Source organism: Cryptomeria japonica, chromosome 3 (genome assembly GCF_030272615.1).
Source record: "Cryptomeria japonica chromosome 3, Sugi_1.0, whole genome shotgun sequence".
NCBI classification, from domain to species: domain Eukaryota; kingdom Viridiplantae; phylum Streptophyta; class Pinopsida; order Cupressales; family Cupressaceae; genus Cryptomeria; species Cryptomeria japonica.
In genome coordinates this window covers 508,470,858-508,493,877 of record NC_081407.1, presented here as the reverse complement: position 1 = coordinate 508,493,877, position 23,020 = coordinate 508,470,858, and the positions used below count along the sequence as shown (strand labels likewise).

Genomic DNA, 23,020 nt, shown 5'->3' with positions numbered 1-23,020 from the left:
CAATTCTCCCAACAACTTTTCTGTTATTTTCAATGGTAGTGGATGTCTTAAATGCTTGTTGCAAGGTGGCAGGGTTATGAGATAGAATCTCATAGTGAGTCTTGTTGTCAAAAGCACTCAAATAAAATTCAATCAAAAATGAATCAACAAGTCCAATATCCCTTGGTATTCTATTAAGCACTTAATTAAACCTCTTATTAAATTCAGAGACTGATTCATTTTGATTCTTCTTTATGCTTGTCAACTCATGAGATGCAAATGAAGTATCATTATGGTCTCCAAACTCTTCCAAGAATTGTGTCACAAAGTATTGCCAGCTACCAATGCACCTGCCGGAAAGATTTTTGTACCATTCTCCTATTAGAGACTTAACAAACAGTTTCATAAAAACATCTTCATAAGGGACTTCAAATTCTTCAATGGTATTTTTTACATTTATTACATGTTGTTCTGCAGAATCAATTCCATTTCTTGTGAACTTAGGGATGGTTGACTTTAAATCATTTGAAATCTAATTCGGATATCCAACTATACCGCTGAAATCCAACTGTTTATACCTTTTAATGGTCATAGTTGGTGTGCAACCATAGTTGTTGTTTTGATAGTTTCCATTTCCTCCATTATTACCGTTATTTCCATTGTTGTCTCCACCACCATTTTGATTATTATTATTTCCATTTCCATTGTTTCCATTACCAATGTTGCCATAATTTCCATTATTACCATTGTTACCTCTATTATTACTTACATTGTTGGTCCTATCTCCATTATTCCAGTTACCAGTAATTCCCCCACTGCTAGTTCTTCTTTCATCATTATGATTATTGCATTGTCCATTATTATACTGGCTTTAATTCTCATTGTAGGGTATATTTTTTCATTTATCCCTTTTTTCATAATTATTATCCAAAACATCAGACAATGGATTATTAAAGATCCTAAATGGTTGCTCCATGTTTCTCATGTGAGGGGGACTATACCTAGGGGTTGTTAGTCTACTTCCCTCACCTCTTCCTCTTTCTTCTTCAACCCTGTTTGACTTAGGGCTTTGAATGATATCTCTTTCTAATTGGAGCTTCTGCAATATCCAATCTGGTTGTCTCTTAAGAGCATTTGCCATTTTGGATTCATCTCCATTTAAGTCAGCCATTTTAAGTATGATTGCATCCCACTGCCTCTCCTCTTGTTCCTCAGCAGTCAAGGTTTCATCATGACCACCATTATTATCTTTTGCATTTAAGGTATACAAAGGATTTGCCTCCGTATTTTCAAATTTATCACCAGATGAAGAGCCATCCTCTCTAATAGATGTAGAGTCACCACCTCCTAAGAAGAACAATAATTTTTATTAATCCTCTAGGCTCCTTCCTCCAGTAGAGTCTGAAACAAACCACCAAAGATTCTAAACACTTCCTATGACAACTCCCCAACAGAGTCACCAATCTGTTGGTTCCCAAAACCACAGATTGGAAATCCTAGAGCTTTGCCAAATCTCCTACTGATTCCTCAATCAGCCTTAGCCAACGAACATGAATGGTCAAAGACCAAATTCCTCTGCACTTTAGGCTCCACTAAACCTAGGCGGGTATACCTTAATCTCCAAAGCACAAAGAGACTTCTTTATAGTGAATTTAAACTTGTCAAATTAGTTGTTTGCAAGAATTGCAAAATGTTTCCTGCAATTGTGCTTTATTATGTGATTTTAACTTGCTCTAATATGAAAACTTGAATGTGATTAATAGTGAATGAATGCTTATAAAAGAATGTTGTTGGAACCTTAAGTAATTATGAAAGAACAATACTTATAGGAATAAGAAGTATGTTTCCTTGATGAGGACCTTATGCACACCAAATTTACTCACAAAAAAACTAACAATAGAGCAGTGCCTTATCTGACAATTTATATGTTACTTAGTGGATGAATATTTGTAATCAACTTTGGAGACAGTTTGAAAAACTCACAAATATGGTTTCCTTATGTGTTGCAAGAATAAGAAAAATAATTCTGTTTCCTACACAACATCATGTGATAGCACACTGCAACAAATCTTAATTAGATTTATCCAAAGAACTTGATTCATCAACACCATGTAACATAAAATGATCTGAAGATAAAGACAACGAATCTTATATATTAATTTTGGAATAAAAAGATATACAAAAGCTATAGACTCACAAGTACTTCATGATATCGTTGCTTGCACAAAAATGACTTTTCATTTCTATAAACTTGATTTAACATAACATTACTAGTCCCAACAAACAATCTGAAAGATAGGAGTTTTGTAAATTGTGAACTCCCCACTTGTATACAAAAATGACTCCCTATACATATGCGACTCAAAAGACACAAATGAAAGGACACACCCTTTCATTAGTACAAACTAAAAACTGACAAAAACCTAACTAATAACTCCCTAACTGCTATAACAACTAACAATATTACAAAACATATTATAATTGATACAAATTAACTCTGGCCATCCAGGACCAAGCCACAAATCTGAACATGTCGTAGGTAGGCCTCATCTTTGAAAGTGCTGAAATTAAAGATGATATCCCACACTGCAATCTCTATGGTTACAAAGTTTTCCAACTGGTGCACTGTCTCTACCATGTCCAAGGTGTCAGCCAATGCAATATCTAGGGAAGCATTAAGTAATGATTGACATTTTGTAATCCACGCATTCCTGTCCTTAATTTGCCCTATTTCATCTATCACTTCTAGAATACCACGCAGCACAATTCCCTGACAATCATTATATTCAACCTTTAAGTCTGCATAAAACTTCTCATGCTTTCTCATCGGGTATCGGTGTAACGAAAAATGTCTCCTCCCAATGAGTCGATGATATCCTGATGACTTTGACTTCGATCGGTGTAACTTATCCCAATCAAGTCTCCTTCTCTATGCTCAACTTGTCTTCTTCATCGAGTATCAACATAACCCGAAACACCTCTCCCCGATGGCTTAAGTTACCTCCACGACTCAGTATTCTGCTACTTTAGGCATCGCCTCATTGGAGTAGGTCCGGCCAATAATACTGCCTTTGCCACCTAGTTCATCGGGTATCGGGGGTAGCATAAGATGACACTTTTTGATGACTTGATGACGTCGCCAACAAGTGTCCGCTCCATCCAACATCGGCATAAGTTCCTTCCGATAACCTCATCAGGTATCGGGGTAACTTTTTCTTGTGCTTCCAATAGTGAACGCTATGCCAATGAATCCACCTTCTTTTTATGCTATCAATGTAGCTTTTCCCGATGGATCACTAACTCGCCAAACTTCTTCCTGCCGATTGCACCCTGAGAAAACACCATCGGACTCATTGGTGTGAGTTTTGCCGATTGACACACACCCTTTTCTCCTTAGGCAATCTTATCAGGGTGACTTACGCCAATAAACATGATTTTATATTTTATGAAGAGAAGGCTTTCTCTCACAAATGTAACTTTCCACAACCATGCTAATGGACTTCTAAGGCACTGAAAACATCTCTGAATGCACTCATGACCCTTCTTCTGTGATGAACCCTAAAATGTGCTCTTGCAATGCAAAGACTGTCATGATGAAGGTTATCAAAATGTCACCATACTTAATGCCATCCCTTAATATGCCCAGGTGATACTTTTTTCATATAGATTCAGGCTACAATTGGATTTCTCTGACACAACAACATATCTCCTGCACATTCAATCCTATAGTAAATGCTCTTATGATAAAAATATACACATAAAACATCAATAAACAACACAAAATATTTTACAAAAATATGTGCTAACAGATACTAGAAGGCTTCTAAGAAACATAAGCCTCCTCTATTCTCTTTAATGAAAGCTTGATAATAACTCTGGCCATCATGGATGATTTGCATACTCGTGAAGAAGTCCAAAAGAAACATAAAAACCTAACATGCTTGACCTATTCCATTCTCTTTCAAACTCTTTTTCATGCAAAACTAATTCCTTAAACCATACACATGGGTCTTGACAAAGTCAAGAGGTAACAAGCTAAGACTATTTTTAAGAAAAAGAAATAACATGAAGATTGAATATGAATAAGACACATTGTTAACCCATTTTTGCTTTTTTGTCGCACTTTCAACCATTGTTTAAAGGTCTTAGAATAATACCAAAAAACATTAGCAACCTTGTGTGACTATTTAAACTAGGCTAGAAATAGGCTTACAATTATTTGATACAAGATTTAGATGGAGTATTAGGGTGCAATTAAATTTTGGCATACTCAATGTCGCTATTTAGAAGAACAAAGAGCAAGTTTGATACATAAATGAAATAATTGAGGAAGGTAATCAACTTGCAATCAACCTAGTTAACACGCTTTTTAGTGGATGCATAATAGATTACAATTCCTATCAAGATTCTAGACTTTATCACCAAAAGCAAAGTAGTTTTGACCAAAATAAATGGACATATTCACTTGTTGCAACAAGAAACCTTATAATGGTGAAAGTCATAGAATTACTTGTAAGGTATTTTTAATAATATATCATGATAAACATAATTACTAATTTAAATTTTGATGATTTTGGTACATTTTGATTGCATCAAAATTTATTTTGAGGACCATCAAACATAACCACTAGGTTTTGATGACAAGACATGGGTTTAGTGAAGGGATGGCATTGCTAGGGTAGAATTTCCACACTCCCATTAGGTTGAAAAATTGAAAGGGTAGCCTAATGAAGAACAATGGTGAAAACCCACAAGGGCACCAAGGATAGTAGCATAAGAACACATCTCTAAGGGGATAGAGAAAATAAAAGTCACTGCAACATAAACTGATTATAATGTAGCACCTACAACTAATTGAAAAATACAAAGAGGGATATGGATAAGGGAACATGAAGAGGGGCATGCCCTATATATATTCATAAATACATATGTATGATATAAAAGAAGAAGAATGCATGAATATACAATGCAATGTAATATGTGTGTGTGTGTGTGTGTGTGTGTGTGAGAGAGAGAGAGAGAGAGAGAGAGAGAGAGAGAGAGAGAGAGAGAGAGAGAGAGAGAGAGAGAGAGAGAGAGAGAGAGAGAGAGAGAGAGAGAGAGAGAGAGAGAGAGAGAGAGAGAGAGAGAGAGAGAGAGAGAGAGAGAGCATGATATTATAATGAATATAAGAAGGATATTGTACATAATATATACAAATGATATATGCATTTTTTTTTATTTAATTCATGTTGTAATCCACTACATAAGCTATAATTTGCCACACATATTTTGATCATTTTCCTTGTCCATCACATTGGGGTATAGATACAACATTAAAGAGAATTGGCTCAAAACCAAGGCTAGTGATTTATTTTGTCAACAATGCCAAACACATCATTGCCATTTTCTAAATAGGACGATTTTTCTCTTTTTACCAATTTCCTATTTTTCCTATTTCCTATACAACTAACAAGCTCTTATTTTGTACCTAGTTTTCACTTGTGAGAAGAAAGCTACTCATTGTACACTTTTTTTTTTGAAGGTTTCTAAGTAGAGCACACAATGAAGGACAAACCTCCACAATCACATCCTATAAGGTCCATAATTTTTGTAGACTCCAATATTCATATCCTGTCAAGTTTGAGAAATTATTTTAAATGCATGTTTGAGTGTACTACATACTTTGAGATGTGTGATTATCTTTGGGTTCACATGTACCTCGAAATTGGGACAAACTTAATTTTGAAATTTGCCTATCAATGTCATTTCTCATTTAGTTTTGTGACCATTTTGAGGAGAGTGCCTTAAAAAATCAACATATTGATAAATTTTGTATTTTTGTGCAAAGTTAGATCTCTTGTCCTATGCCACCTACCCATCCATTGTACACATCCTTACTTACATATACCATACCCCATCCTTATGTTCAAACATTCTGATACATTTATCCTATTCATAAATTTATTACACTTATACATGCACATATTCATATATACCTGCTATGCATCATGTTTCAACACCTTAAATTATATCAAGGGTCATTTTCACAGTAATGTGGTCAACCCTATGGTCAATTTTGAAGTTCTGAGTTTAAACTTGGGCTTGCTCTTACTAATTCTTTTCCCTCCAAGGGTAGACTGAATATGAATTTATACATGATTTATTACTATGTCGTTGTATTTAAAGATATTCAATACATTCATTGTACACATATAAAATTTATTTTTTCATTTTAGAGCATTAAAGGAGCAATCATTAATACTATATTTCAATCTGACGCCTTAAAAGGAGCAACATATTTGCATACATCATCTTAGGGTACTTTACTATTAGCTTAATTCTATTACACATTTATGAGAGTTAAACTAAGAGAACACATCTCCTTGTGATACAATGATAAGCCTCTTAAGATATTTCTAAATATTACCAATGATCAAACATAAGAGAAGTAAAGTAAACAAAATTCAACTAGATGAACATAATTCTACATCACACAAGATTGAATTTGAATTAAAAAAACTAATCCATATTACAAACTTCATCTCCAATAGAATACAAATCTAGTGCAAGTTACATCAAGTCTATCAATTATCTAGATTCCAAAATTAAATCAGAATTTATTCACCATCAATTCTAAAATTAAATGTCACTATTCTTCTTTACATTTACCTTCCTCAAATAAATGTTACTAAATTTATTAATTATAACTCCCCCTATAATTATTAATTATTATATTTATTACGCCGAAGGCGTCTCCTATTTGAGAATGGACGACCTGATATATAAAATCAATGGTGTGCATTTATCTAAAGGCGTGCAAGACAATTGGGACGCCTGGAGCCGTTGATCGATTTTCGTACCTTTTTTCGTGATATTTTTACCTTCTTTATCCGCAGTGACACATTCACAAAGGAAACTAAGCATTTGTCCTTTCACAAAATATTTTGATGTAAAAGGACGATAGTGGACTGTTTTACCGTATGTGAGCGTTTATGGAATTTGTACGATAGACGTACAACTTGCTTTGCAATTTGCCCCTACCGTCGCCTTAAACTACGACACAGGCTGTGTCTTGTCATTAGCTATTTAACACTAGGTGGAAAGTGAATTGGTCTTTCCCTTTTCCAATCTGATTGTCCTCCTAGTTAACTCTATCGTTCTAGCGAATTCCTAGAAACTTTTTGCAACTAATATTTAGTAGTCTATACAGAGATGCTGGAAAGTAAATTTATGAAAGATTCTAGATTGAACGAACTTGGCTTTTCTCATGTAAGAACAACTTTTTGATATTTTAATTTATTTTATTGAATTTTTAAAACTATAATTCATGTTTTTGTATAATATAATTATTACATTTGCTTTTTTATTGAATTTTTTTTTTTTAAATGTGAGATTTATTATATGTTTATAATTTCATTATATTTTTAATATATAATATATTTATTATTATTATATGTTTAATATAATATTTATTTTTAAATAAAAACATATAATAATATATTTAATATTTATTGTAATATATTTTTATGCTGAAGGCGTCTCCTATCTGAGAATGGACAAGCTAATTTATTGCATCCAACGGTGGAACTTACTCTGAATAGAATGCAAGACGATTGAGACGATTTCATTCGTTAGATTTTTTCGCTGACTGTACGGGCTAATATGCTTTCTCGTGCATCAACATTATTTTCTTCCTCGCCACATCCTCTGCTCTGACAAGCTCTTATAAAAAAATATTTCCCATCAGTGTCGTACTTCTATGGCAGCGCTTTATGGTCTTGTTAGTCGATAGACCATAAAGAGTATCTCATGCTCACGCTGGTAAGTTTTCTGCGGCTGTTTCCAGTTGAATTTTCTGCAAACACACGTTGTTCACCATACCACCACCTATTGATTGGCCACCTGTTGTGAGCCAATAGATATTGGAATCAATGAGAAAAATATATTTTAAATAATGAGATCGGCCAACGTTACTGAAATTTGACATTTACATTTCTGATTGTCGATGTGCAAAATACAACTCTATTTACAATAGCAGTTGCAAATAGGATAGCATACACTAAAGAATGGAGGACACAGATTTAAGAAGTTCACATTTCTCGTAAAGTCTATATAATGGCTTCGACATTTTTGCCTTTGTAAAGGCTTTTAGTTATTTTGCTTTCTTTTTACATTTAATGGCAAATTTTTAGGTGTAAAAAGTTATTTTTTATATTGATTTTTTTCATCTTCTAACTTTTACAAATTTGGGATAAATTGATAGTTAATTTAATTTTTTAAAATTATAAAGTTTTAAATTAAAATGAAATTCTTGGAATCTATTACAAAAAGTCTTTGGTTATATTATGAGAGAAAAAAAAGCATAATAACACAATCAAACCAAACTAATCAACAATAAACTTCCAAAATTAGATGCAATAATAGATAATGGGGAGATTTTAAAAAAGGTATTCAAGATATCTTATTTTAGTTTTCTTGAAAAATGTGATTTTTCTTAATACCCCACAACTATAGTTGAAAATTTCAAGTCATTAAGTGTGTCATTGGCTCTTAGAAAATCTATTTCACCTAAATCTCTCACGGTTGACCTTCAACTCAATTCTCTAAGTATGGCAGCCTCTTATTATAGGAAAACAATCATAGTTGAAAAACCTAATTGTTGTCCAATATCTCAATACAACTAGGGTTTGAAATTGAAAATAGAGCATCTAAAAAGTGGTGATTAAAGCGAAAAATGGTGTCATTTCAAATACTACAGTATAGGTGCATGCAAAATGTAGAAACAATAACACATGATTGCAACATTGCATGGTTCTTGCAAACCCAACAATCTAGAAATACTAACTTTAATATACATTTATAAGCAACTATTGTTGCAGCTAAGACTATTTACTTGCTTCATTGTCATATTGCATTTTTAGGAAGCTATTCTAAAATTTATTAATACAAAACCTAAATATACTATTACGAAGCCGTTATTTTGATATCCCAAAATGGGTTGAAAATATATTAAGGATCTTAGTACAAGAAAAAGTAATTAGATCTTATAGAATATCAATGAATATTGAACTACTTTTCAAATATAATTCATAATGAGTTAATATTGAATAAAAAAATTAAAAAAACTATGAAATTGTTCACAAAGAAATTATGATTATGACAAAACAATAATTTAAATCTTGAAACATTAATCCTAAAATATTTGATAATTATTGTGTATGTAAATGTCAAAAGGCTTTACGAATAAAATAAATAAATTAAAAACTATTTTAAGATTCTTAAATAAGCTTAGATAAACTATTCTCCCTGTCCATCTTTATCTCTCTATATTTCCCCCATCTCCATCTCTCCCCATATTTCTATTACTTGCCTCTATCACCTCCTCTCTCTCACTCTTCTCCCCCCTCTCTCTCTCCTCATGTATTAGTTTACCTCTATCTCCATTTGCAATATCTCTATCTCTTTATATCACCCTATATTTATAACTCTCCCTCTCCCTCTCTATATATCGAGCTCTCTCTCTCTCTCTCTCTCTCTCTCTCTCTCTCTCTCTCTCTCTCTCTCTCTCTCTCTCTCTCTCTCTCTCTCCATTTCATCCTATTCCAAACATAACGTGAACCTATTGGTAATGGAGCTGATTTTTTTCCTTATTGAGTGGTTTTATTTCATTATGTTTGGATCTTTGTAAGTAATATCTTTAATGGGATTCTCCTCTTGCCAATGTATACATCGATGTAATTTTGCTAGTGGGAATGTCATTCGGGAAAACCAAAAAACAGGCGAGAATATAGAAAATCGACGGGAAAATATCCAACGGCAATCAACGTTCCAATCAACGTACATAGTTTATTTGAAACCATCGCTTCTCCATTTAAACTTTTGTTGCACAAAAAACATCATTTTCTAAATTTCCAACCAACTAATCTCATATACTACCCAAATATTTTAAGTATTTTTACGCTGAAAGCGTTCTCTACTATGAAGTGAATCAAGCTTGAGTTATGCATCCATCGGTCAACAATACTGAAAAAAGGATGCAAGACGATTGGAACATTGATTGCCGTTGGATCTTTTCCCGCTGATTTTCTATCTTCTCACCTGTTTTTTGGTTTTCTCAAATGACATTCCCACCAGCAAAATTACACCGATGTATACATTGGCAAGAGGAGAATCCCATTAAAGATATTACGTACAACAAAAATAAACGTAACTTTTAAAATTTAATTTAATTTATTTATTTAACGTTACAGGTAATGTTATCTTGATTAGATTTGTTTAACGCTAAACTAATATGGGTAATGTCATCTTAATTAGATTTGTTTAGCGCTAAACAAAAAAGATCTTCTTTACTATATATTTATCAATACTGTCAACGAATACTTGCCTAGGCCCTAACCTTACTAGGCAAAACTTTTACAAATATTATTTTCATTTAATTTTTTTTAATAATTATTATATTAAAATATGCATATTAATCAAATTGGAGATATAAATAGTATTATAATTTATTTTTAATAAATATATAAATAATAAGGTTTTAATATATACTTTTTAGTTATTTATCAATTTAATAAATTTATTATTAATTATTATTAACTTTTTAATTTGTTATTTATATTTAGATTTAGATTTGATATATTTAAACTTTACATTTAGTTTTTTATTTTTATTTTTATTTACATTAAAGTTGAATTAATTTTAATTATTTAATTATTTATAAAAAATAATAATTAAAATTTATGAAAATAATTTAATTTATAATCATTTTTCTTATTATCAATATCCATATTTATGTCTCTTTACCACCCACTCTCTCTCTCTCTCTCTCTCATGCCATCTCATGCCATCTCTCCCCATGTCACCCACTCTTGCTCGCTCCCTATCCATCTATCTCTACCTCTCTTCCCATATATCTATATCTCCATCTCTCTTTATCTTCCCATACATCTATCTATCACTCTTTTTCTCTTCTTCTCTATCTCTCCATATTTCTTCTTCCATCTTTCTCTCTCTTTATCTCTATTTGGTTATCTTTTCATCTCTCTCCACCCCTATATCTATTCCCCTACCTTCCTATCTCTATCTATATCACTACTTATCTCTATCTTTATCTTTCTATCTCTCCCTTTCTCATTATCTTCCTCTCTCCCCCTCTCTCTATATATTTAACTATTTCATCTATATCTATCCCTCTCTCCTTTGTCTTTATCTCTCCCTATTGCTCTCCATAATCCTATCCATCTCCATTCCATCTTCCTCTCTATCTCCTTAGTAACACTCTCTCTCACTCTTCCTCCCCCCCCCCCCTCTCTCTCTCTCTCTTCCCTATTGTAAAAAACATCATTTCCTAAATAGCCTACCAATTGACATCATGCCCTACACAATTTTATGCAAAAAATAGACCACAAAAAATTCAAATTGACTTTTCACAACTCTTCACAACCACTTTGAAAACCCTCATTACCATCATAACATCTCTAAATCTCCATCTCTATATCTATATCCCCTCAAGACATTTATTACAAAAACAACATCATTTTATAAATGACCTATAAATCGACCTCATGTATTCCCCAAATGTATACAATACACAGAACAATACTTTTCCTAATTGACCTTCCACACCTTTTCGACGTACCCATTGCACACTAAGGTGCAATTGCTAGTTTTATTAACCAAGCTAACCTTCAAGTAATAGCAATCGAGTAGAAAGATTGAAGGTACGGCGGTTTTCTAGAATTCACAATGGGATTGTCTCCACCCGAAGATCAAGATGCCAATGACCCCCGGCAGGTGCGTACTCTTTCGTTGCATTCCAATTTTCATGGGCCGCAGCTTACAAGATTATAGATGAACTCTACCTTTGTCCATTTCAATATTCGCTAACTTCTTTTAGCTTTCAGTTTTAATTGAAAATGTTGGTTGAAATTTAAGCATCTTCCTTGGTTTAGGTTAAATGTAATGGGTTGCAGAGATAGCCATAAATCTGACGAAAGAAAAAACTGACACATATACATCCATATGGAAGTTAATGACATTTAAAACGTCATTTTTACATTTCAGTATCAGACACAAACGTTTCTATTTAATTCCAGCTACAAAACTGCCAGCTGGTGGACAGGCGACCTCCGTAGTATTAACTAATCTCTGTATTCCCACGAGCATATATCAAGACGAAGAGAATATGTTTATTTTTGATCGGTAACTTGTTACGATTTACGCTCATCTTATTGTCGTTTTGACATGGAGGAATGCAGAATCTATCTTAGAATTCTTTTTGGCTTACAAGCCATGTCGAAGGGATTTTCATTCCACCAAAATTTTTATGGGGATTTGTACCCAGCTGTATCAGATTGTGGTCATTTTAAAGCTGGGAATGCCTAACATGGCATTCACTCTATAAAAAGCAAAAATTGGCCAACAAGATGAAACTCGTGACAACTTACACTCATCCCACTGTTGATTGACATGGAAGAATGCAAAAATCTATCTTATAATTGTTTCTGGCTTGGATGTCAAGTCGAAAAGAATTTCCTTCAATCTTCATCAGATTGTGCTCATTTTATGTTGGGGAATGCCTAAAATGGCATTCGCTTCATGTTAAACAAATATTGGCCAACAAGATGAAAAAGTAATCATTCCATGATAAACAAAAGTGACCAACAAGATGAAACTATGATCATTTCCATGATAAACAAAAATTAGCCAACGAGATGAAAAGGTAATTATTCCATGATGAACAAAAATTGGCCAACAAGATGAAAGTATAATTCCATGGTGAACAAAAATTGGCCAACGAGATGGAAAGGCATTTTATTTTCTTGAACTTTTATTTCTCTGAAAGAGACTGTGCTCTTATTCTTTAATCAATTATGTAAGAACCTCAAAAAGGCCCTCAATTGAGACAACTAACGTTTTGCTGAACCTGTTGCGTTTCAAGTGTGTTCTTTGCAATTAATGACAACAAATAGAATTTTGACAATCTTAAGCACAAAAAGCAACTAATGGTATTTGCTGGAAATCAATTTATATTCAACAACATTGATCAAACCCTCATTACATCCGTTTATCATTTATTTAATACTCAAATAAAAAATAACAAGAAGCTAGAGAAGAACTGATAAATACCAGTATATTCTGTTAAAACCCTTATTTTCCTATTGCTGGTCATGCACAGATTTTATGACAGCAAGCTGCAATTTATTTTAAATTGACCCGAAATACTCGCATGTTAGCCCGATGGAAAGACATTGGCAAGGCGTCCCTTCTGGCATTTGTTTCGAAATTTTTGGACTCCTCCTCAGCAAAAATTGTACCCTTTCAAGGAAGAAAGGTATGGCAGATCAGCAAGCTGTACATGCACAAAACCCCCATCTGTCTCACACTTATTCTTGCCTCTGTTCTGACTATGCGGCTGCAATCAATCTTATGCATAAAAATTAATAAACCCCTTTCCAATCTGTCCAATCTTGGTTTTTGGATAAAACCAACTGAAAGAGCAAGATCAGCTGATATTTCACAACCTCTGATGCTGTTGCACAAGAATCCCACGTTTTCCTGTACCGATACCTCTGATCACTGCAGAAGAATCTTCTGCTGAAACCCTAGGCCAAAACTTCTCTCAGAGCTCCAAACAAAAATATCAAAACTTAGCATAATGAAAAAGAAGACCTAAAATCTTCTTTAATCTTCTCCATTTAGGGTTGGCGCGATTCCCAAGAAAGGTGCGACTTGGCCTCTAATGATGTTTTAACTTTTATTATTTATTTTTGACTATTGAAGTGTCAAAAATAAATCATCTTCCATTTAATATAAAAACTGGCCCCATCTGATGAGAAATAGACCCTCACTTAAGTTATAACTTAAAGTGACTTTTTTAAAACATTAAAACATTAAAGTTCGCCATTTAATATTTAATTAAAAATAATTAAATATTAATATCTCTCTAAGTATTCATCAGAAATGCCTGCCGTTTGAACTGGAGACTGCCAAACCATAATCTGTCCTTGCCCAACCTATTGGCTATAAATAGCAGGACTGCTAAAAATAGAAAGTATCTCAAACGGAATCTTGGAGACCTCAAACGAAGACCAGACCTGGAGTGCTTGCTTTGAAGGTGGTGAATCAAACTCTAGAGGATCCTCTACCCAACCTCATCAGCCTACAAGGGTCAGTGATAGGCTAATCTACTCAGCTGACAGATGTCAACTAGAAGGGGACATCACAGTCCGCCCCTACCGAAATTGCTTGTCCTCAAGTAATCTCAACTCCGAATGCTGTAAAATCTCCTCGCTCTCCCAAGTAGCATCCTCTACCGGCAAATCCTTCCATTTCACCAGGTATTTTGTGATAGTTTGTCTCCTGAAATTCCTCTCCCTGAACTCAATGATAGCCTCAGGTACGAGTATCAACTTTCCCTCATCATCCAGGGGTGGTAAGACTGTGGAAGGAACAATACGGTGTCCCAACGCCTTTTTGAGACGTGACACATGAAACACATTGTGTACTCTGCTATCTGCCGGTAAATCCAACTCATAAGCCACCTCACCTATACTCCTGGTTACTCTGAAAGGGCCATAATATCGAGGCTTGAGCTTCTCTGCTCCACTCCTCCTGAGAGTAGACTGTCGATAAGGCTGCAACATCAAATACACCATGTCTCCTACCTCAAATGACCTCTCTGTCCTCTTCTGATCAGCATATTGTTTTTGCTGGTTTTGTGCCTTGGCTATATTTTCCTTAAGAGTCTTCACAATGTCCTGACTCTCCTGTATCATGTCTCCCGCACTAGGCACCCTACTGTCACTCAACAATAAGTCAATGAAACTGGGAGGTTCATACCCGTACAGTGCTGTAAATGGAGTCATCTGAATGGACATGTGGTGAGTGGTATTGTAACAGTACTCATAGAGGTAAATCCACTTCACCCACGCCTTTTGCTGCCCTGAAATATAGTTCCTGAGGTATCCCTCCACCCATTTGTTAACTATCTCAGTCTGGCCATCAGTCTGAGGGTGGTAACTGGTGCTCGGTGTAAGATCGGTCCCATAGAGTCTGAAAAGCTCCTGCCAAAAGTGGCTCAAAAACTGCGTGTCCCTATCACTGACAATAGTCCGAGGCAACCCATGTAATCTGAATACCTCCCTGAAGAATAACTCTGCTACCTAAATAGCTGAATAAGTGGTGGTGATCGGATAGAAGTGAGCATACTTCGTCAAACGATCCACAACCACAAATATGCAATCATGTCCCTGCGCTCTTGGTAACCCTGTGATGAAATCCATAGACAAACATTCCCACTTCCTGTCAGGAATTGGAAGTGGCTGAAGTAAACCAGCAGGGTATGTATGCTCCTGTTTATTTTGCTGACAAACAGGGCACTCTCTAACATACTGTAGAACATCCGCCTTGAGCCCTTTCCACGTGAAGCGCTCACGCACCTGTCTGTAGGTTTTGAAAAACCCGAGATGTCCTGCTATCGGTTCATCATGACAGAACCGCAGTACCCTACTCCTCAACTCCGATCCTGGGATCAAGTACACTCTCCTCTTGTAAATGATCAATTCATTTACAACTGTATACCTGCTGTCCACTACTGACCCCTCTATCACACCTGCAGCCCAGCTATCTTTGGCGTACTCTGCCACTATAATATGCCACCAATCCTCTGCTATCTGGACCATGGAATTCAGGTGGGGACGACGTGACAAGGCATCTGCAACTACATTCTGTGTGCCTTTGATATAGGAAATATCAAAGTTGTAAGCTTGAAGTTTGCTGACCCACTTTTGTTGCCTGTCATTTAAGTCACGCTGCCCAAGGAAATGTCTCAAACTATTGTGGTCAGTCTTAATGCAGAACTTGCTGCCCACTAAGTACTGTCTAAACTTGGCCAGTGCATGCATTATGGCCAACATTTCCTTATCATAAATGTTGTAAATTCTCTCAGGTCCACAGAGTTTCCTACTCTCATAAGCAATAGGGTGCTTGTCCTGCATAAGCACCGCCCCAATGCCCTCACCAGAGGCATCACATTGTAACTCAAATGACTTCGAGAAGTCAGGTGTAGCAAGTACTGGACATGAAGTCATGAGCTCCTTGAACCTCTCAAAACACTCTTGGGTCTTAGGAGTCCATAAGAAGGCACCCTTTTTCATCAAGTCTGTCAAAGGTGCCGCATGGCGCGAAAAACCGTTAACAAAACGGCTGTAGAAACCACATGGGCCCAAGAACCCACGCAACTGAGTGAGGTTCACTGGAGTAGGCCAATCTACAATAGCACAGATCTTCTCGGGATCCATCCGCACTCCCTCTGCACTGATAATATGGCCCAAGTACAATAACTCAGTCATTCCAAGGTCACATTTGGATTCCTTGGCATACAAGGACTCCCTGCTCAGAATGCTCAAAACTGTATCTAGGTGACTGAGGTGCTCCTCCCAAGTACGACTGTAAACCAGTATATCATCAAAGAACACCAATACTGATTTCCTCAACTGATGTCTGAAGACTTTGTTCATTGTGGACTGGAAAGTAGCAGGAGCATTGGTTAGCCCAAATGGCAGAACCACAAACTCAAAATGTCCATAATGACAACGAAAAGCATTCTTCTCAATATCCTGCTCACGAACACTGATCTGGTGATAGCCTGATCTCAAATCAATCTTTGAAAAATAACAGGCCCCATGTAATTCATCTATGAGCTCATCAATATGCGGGATGGGATATTTGTTTTTGATCGTCCGCTTATTAAGGACCCTGTAATCAATACACATCCGCAATGTGCCATCCTTCTTCTTCACCAAAACAACTGAAGAAGCAAAGGGGGACTTACTAGGCCGAATATGTCCCATGGCCAGAAGCTCCTGTATGGTTTTCTCTATTTCATCTTTCAGGCGATTCGGATGTCTATATGGAGTAATCATTACTGGCTTCGCTCCCTCCTCCAGCTCAATGATGTGCTCAAAACCCCTATCTGGTGGCCTCCCTGATGGTATGTCACTGAAAACCTTGCTATGTTTGGTTCTCAGTATCTGAATGTTCGGATGATATTCAACTTTTTGAGCATCCTGCTGTATGGGCATGATCATACACTCTGCTGCCCACTCAGTCTGATCATGGCGTACAAGCCTCTCCATCCGCTTGAGTGTAATCATTCTGAAATTGCTGTCCTTAATCGCTTTCAGCACATGTGTTTTCTCAGCAATGGTGAAAGACATCTCCATCTCCTGCAAGTCAAGTGTAAACTTGCCTAGTTCATGCAACCACTTCATACCAAGGACCAAATCTGTGTCTCCCATCTGAACCACATAGAAATCAGTCTTGAATTCATAATTGTTTACACGTAATGGGAGTTCTGTGATCATCCTATTACACTTTAAACTGTAACCATCTGCCACCTCACACGAATGCCCTCAAACTCCTCTGTTTGGATTCCTCTCTTCTCCACCAACCTGGCATCAATAAAGTTATGTGTGGCTCCGGTATCTAGCAGTGTAATAACTTTCTGACCAGCAAGTACTCCTCTCATTCTAAATGACCCTTCCTGCTGAATACTCGTGAGAAGTGCCTCCTTAAGGTGCTCATCACCTTCTGCATCCATTTTGTCGAGTCTCGGAGGACCCTGTGTGTCATCTTCAGCCTCTAAATTCTCATAACCAGCAGGCTGACCTTCATGATTAGATTCAGAATCTTCATAATATGCCCACATTACTCTGTTTGCCCTGCCCTTAGGCCTCAAAGGACAGTCATGGTTGGCATCATATGGACCTTTGCAATAAAAACAGAGTTTCTTTTGCCTTAAATTGTTAAGTGTCTCCCGATCTAAGGGAGGGGCTGCTGGCTTTGGCTTGTAATCATTTCTAAAGTCTGATTTTTCTTTCCCTTTGCTGAAATTCCTATTATCTTTGAAAGATGTTGATCCTTTTGTCCCAAATTTATTTTGAGTGGCTGTCACATCCATACTCTGTGCCTTTTTAATGGCGAGTAGAAGTGTTGGGGGATCAAATGCGTTTACCCAGCCTCTCAAAGGCTCCATGAGTCCCTCTATAAACAACACTACTAATCGCTGATTTGACATGTTATTTACCATGCATGACAACTTCAAAAACTCTGAAACATACACCTCCAAGTTCCCTGTTTGTTTCAGCTGTGCTAACTCTCGGAAGTATGACTCAGGGTCTTTCTTATCAAACCTCTCAACTAACAAATCAGCAAACTCCTGGTAGGTGGTAATCTCATCATGTTGGAGAGTGATGAGTCCATTATCCCACCACTCATGTGCAGTACCGTCCAAGTGTAAGGTTGCAAACTTAATTGCATCCCTTTCAATCATGGGTCTCAGTGTGAAGTATGTATCCAGTTTATGGATCCAAGATCTAGCTGTAACTGCACCGCTACCATCATAATAAGGTAGGGTGAGCTTGCTTGTGGCAAACTCAAGATCTCTATGTTGGGAACGAGGCCTCCTCTCTTGCCTGTTTCTCTCTACCTCCCGTTTTTGCCTCATGAACTGATCAAAATTCAGATTCTGCCTCACATCAGGTGGAAGAAGACTCCACTCATCATGTACCGTCATAACATTATCAACAAAGACAGGTTCTACCTCAGCTCTGGCAACATCCTCAGGTTCTTCTGCCAAAAAATTAGGCCTTGAAGGCCCGTCAACTGTGCATGTAGCTACCTTGTGAGGTCTAGGAATAGTGGCTACACTCCTATTGTCCTCTGGTTCTTGATTGTTTCGGTTTAGAGGATTCATACGCTCCATCATGGTGGTGAGTGCTTGTAAAGCCTGAGCAACCTGCTGCTGCCCAGTGGCCATAGTCCTAAAGAATTCTCTTGTCTCCTCATCCTTAGCTTTGTGACCTCTGGTTGGACTGCCTGTATGCCTTTCACCCATGGTATCTGACTGCCTGTTAAAACTCTGTTCTCCTTCACGAAAGGCTCTGCTGCGTGTGTAATACCTGTGTGAACCCGTTTCCTGCGACTGCATGTAATTGCTAAACCCTTAGGATGGCAGGATTTAGCTCTGATACCACTGTAAGAACCTCAAAAAGGCCCTCAACTGAGACAACTAACATTTTGCTGAACCTGTTGCGTTTCAAGTGTGTTCTTTGCAAATAATGATAGCAAATAGAATTTTGACAATCTTAAGCACAAAAAGCAACTAATGATATTTGCTGGAAATCAATTTATATTCAACAACACTGATCAAACCCTCATTACATCCGTTTATCATTTATTTAATACTCAAATAAAAAATAACAAGAAGCTAGAGAAGAACTGATAAATACCAGTATATTCTGTTAAAACCCTTATTTTCCTATTGCTGGTCATGCACAGATTTTATGACAACAAGCTGCAATTTATTTTAAACTGACCCGAAATACTCGCATGTTAGCCCGATGGAAAGACATTGGCAAGGCGTCCCTTCTGGCATTTGTTTCGGAATTTTTGGACGACTCCTCAGCAAAAATCGTACCCTTTCAAGGAAGAAAGGTACGGCAGATTAGCAAGCTGTACATGCACAAAACCCCCATCTGTCACACACTTATTCCTGCCTCTATTCTGACTCTGCGGCTGCAATCAATCTTTTGCATAAAAATTAATAAACCCCTTTCCAATCTGTCCAATCTTGGTTTCTGGATAAAACCAACTAAAAGAGCAAGATCAGCTGATATTTCACAACCTCTGATGCTGTTGCACAAGAATCCCACGTTTTCCTATACCAATACCTCTGATCACTGCAGAAGAATCTTCTGTTGAAACCCTAGGCCAAAACTCCTCTTAGAGCTCCAAACAAAAATATCAAAACTTAGCATAATGAAAAAGAAGACCTAAAATCTTCTTTAATCTTCTCCATTTAGGGTTGGCGCGATTCCCAAGAAAGGTGTGACTTGGCCTTTAATGATGTTTTAACTTTTATTATTTATTTTTGACTATTGAAGTGTCAAAAATAAATCATCTTCCATTTAATATAAAAACTGGCCCCATCTGATGAGAAATAGACCCCGACTTAAGTTATAACTTAAAGTGACTTTTTTAAAACATTAAAACATTAAAGTTCGCCATTTAATATTTAATTAAAAATAATTAAATATTAATATCTCTCTAAGTATTCATCAGAAATGCCTGCCGTCTGAACTGGAGACTGCCAAACCATAATCTGTCCTTGCCCAACCTACTGGCTATAAATAGCAGGACTGCTAAAAATAGAAAGTATCTCAAACGGAGTCCTCGAGACTTCAAACGAAGACCAGACCTGGAGTGCTTGCTTTGAAGGTGGTGAATCAAACTCTGGAGGACCCTCTACCCAACCTCATCAGCCTACGAGGGTCAGTGATAGGCTAATCTACTCAGCTGACAGATGTCAACTAGAAGGGGACATCACAAATTATATAATCATTTAGGTATCTCAACTTATATGCAGAACATTCCTTGACAAAATAGCACAAACAGTCATTGCTTATTATCTTCCAGGTTGCATAACCAGATCTTTCTCTTCTTTATCGAACTTTTATTTCTTTGAAAGATACTGTGCTAGTTTTCTTTAATCAAGTATATTGTCATTTAGTGGAGAACATTCCTTGACAATATGAAAATATAGCACAAACAGCGATTGCTTATTATCTTCCAGGTTGCATGACCAGATCTCTCTCTCCATTTAAGTATCTCAATTTAAATGCAGAAAATTCCTTGATAATATGGTACAAATAGTGGTTGCTTATTATCTTCCAGATCTCATAAATGGCTCTCTCTATCTCATCATTTAAGCGTCTCAATTTGAATGCAGAATATTCACTGACAATACAGAATATTCCTTGATAATATAGCACAAACAACGAGTGCTTATCATATTTATAATCTTCCAGGTTGCATAACCGGATGTAATGCAACCTGGGCGCTCTCTCTCAATGATCACCAATATATACCATAATTATTACAAAAACTGGGAAATACATAGAAACCAAGCAAGAACAAAAGAGAAATTGAAGGATAGAAAATACTTAAAATGTACAAGTAAATGAAAGAGCGATGATCACTTTTTAGGAAAGCAACACCATAAATCCCAATGATTTAAGTGAACATTGAATCATTCTTACATTATTTGATAAAGTAAAAAAAAAATTACTTTACTATCAAGCCTATTTCTAAGACTAGTATGACCATATGGCTGTATATGACAAACATTAATATCCTCTCTTAATGGTTATTCTAGAAAATACACCATATTTATCTCTAAATTTTAGAGACTTATTTGGGCCTGAACGATGATATTGGATGAGACCTTTTCTCTCTAATCCTTCTCAGCTTATGCCTTTTCTGGTCCTTGTTCCCCCTCCATGGCAATTTCTGTTTTTTTGACCGCCTATGTTGGTTGCTCCCTGCCGCTTTGTATTTTGTTTTTGGTTCTTCCCCTTTGTGGGGCCTCTCAAGGATTCTCCTCTTAGAATTTTCTTTGTACAGTGGTGTATTCTCGAGTCATTGACCTACTTTTGATCATCTGTGGACACTAATATAGTCTTTTTTAATAATTTGATTCTGGGTGGGACAATATTTAGTGCAGAAGCTTCCAGGTCCATGGACAATCCTATGCCACCAAAAACAGTAGTAATTAATGTTTTTCAGTTTTCTGCTCTAGTTTTGTGTGTTTGTTGCCAGGTGTTTCTTGTCAGGTTGCTTTCTCAACAAATGCTTTAGGAAGGGTATAGGATTCTTATATTTTATAGACCATCTATAGCTGTGGTACAGGGTATCTTCAAGTTGCTTCAGTTCTGCAGATCTGAATCAAGTTGCTACAAATCAATTAAGAAAATGTGATAAGAACTATGTATTCTGTTGTTGTGTTTTTATGCACCTCAAATACATAATAAACTACCAATGTATCTTATCCTCTCTTGAACTAAGACCTCTTAGATGCTGAACTATGTGATCAAACTAGATGACTCCAACGTTTCTACTGTCAAGTCTTGACGTGTGGATAAGCTCAATGGTTTGATGTGATATTGCTGGGTACACAAAGGGACTTATGTTTTGCTTGAACTCTGCTGGAACATGGACTCTAATTGACTTGAAAATAGGGCAAAAGGATAAAGGGTTGAGAAAGATTATGCTACTCTAAGGTCAATGATGATGATGATGAATGTTACTTGGATAGACAAATTCCCTTGAATCGAGTCTTGCTTCCCCAAGATGACTACAACTACACAAGATTGATGCAATCTTCTAAGGAAATGTAAGATTTTCACATTGCAAATACATCACTCAAATACCCAATCCTGGGGCAACTTGAACAAGTATCAACAATCAAACTTATCATAATAATGAGGTTAAGGCTAACTTTACACTGTGACTTACAATTGGCAAACCACAAAAAGTATGAACCAAAGAATTCATCATAATATCTTCATAAGCATCCACCATAATCAATGAACTCTATCTAACTTTGAGAAGTAGTAAGAAACCATGCAACATGAAGAAACAACACAAATATTCTCTATAACTTCAATGAAATCAAGTATTTATTTCCACAAGCCTTGGCAACAATTTTTGTTTCCTCCTCTTCTACTTCTGATTCCTAATTGCTTATGCTATCTAATTACTAGCTATTGTCTAGCCACCATTAACCTTTACAAATGAGAGGTCTAAGCCTTATATAGAGCTCTCTTTACATTTCAATGGTTCCGATTGATTCTCCAATCAATGGCCGAGATTATACAATGAAACCTTAATTAGGATTTGCTGCAACAAACTCCCTCTGGCCAATGAAAGGCAATGATGTGGACACATGTCCTTTTTTGAATTCTAACCAATGAGAGTTGAGGTTAGGTACATAAAACGATATTTGATAAATTGCCATGTGTCACTTGACCCTTCTTTGAAAGAGTCAAGTACAATGTATTTGGACATTTTAACTTGGGGCCCTTTGATTGGTTGAATGACGATTGGGATGCCACCTCAGCTCGCCTTGTAAACTTGATTAACTTGTCTTGCTCCACTGAATCTTTCACCTTGAAGTCCTTCACCTTGGAGTACTAGCAATAATTTTTGGATTTTCAGA

The 23,020-nt window shown here is 36.2% G+C and overlaps 1 protein-coding gene across 5 annotated transcripts in view; it reads left to right on the top strand.

Moving 5' to 3' along the window:
* Positions 1–11,549: 11,549 nt before the first annotated feature.
* Positions 11,550–23,020, top strand: part of LOC131044842 (small RNA degrading nuclease 5) — a 216,558-nt gene continuing 205,087 nt past the window's right edge. For 2 of the 5 annotated variants that reach the window (XR_009372049.1, XM_057978313.2), the window contains exon 1: positions 11,550–11,754. Coding sequence is in view for 2 of the 5 variants with exons in the window: in XM_057978313.2 (XP_057834296.2) it covers positions 11,707–11,754 (48 nt within the window). In the remaining 3 variants the exon portion in view is untranslated. The remainder of the gene's footprint in view (positions 11,755–23,020) is intronic. The other 3 variants (XR_009372050.1, XM_057978304.2, XM_057978295.2) reach the window with 3 other exon arrangements.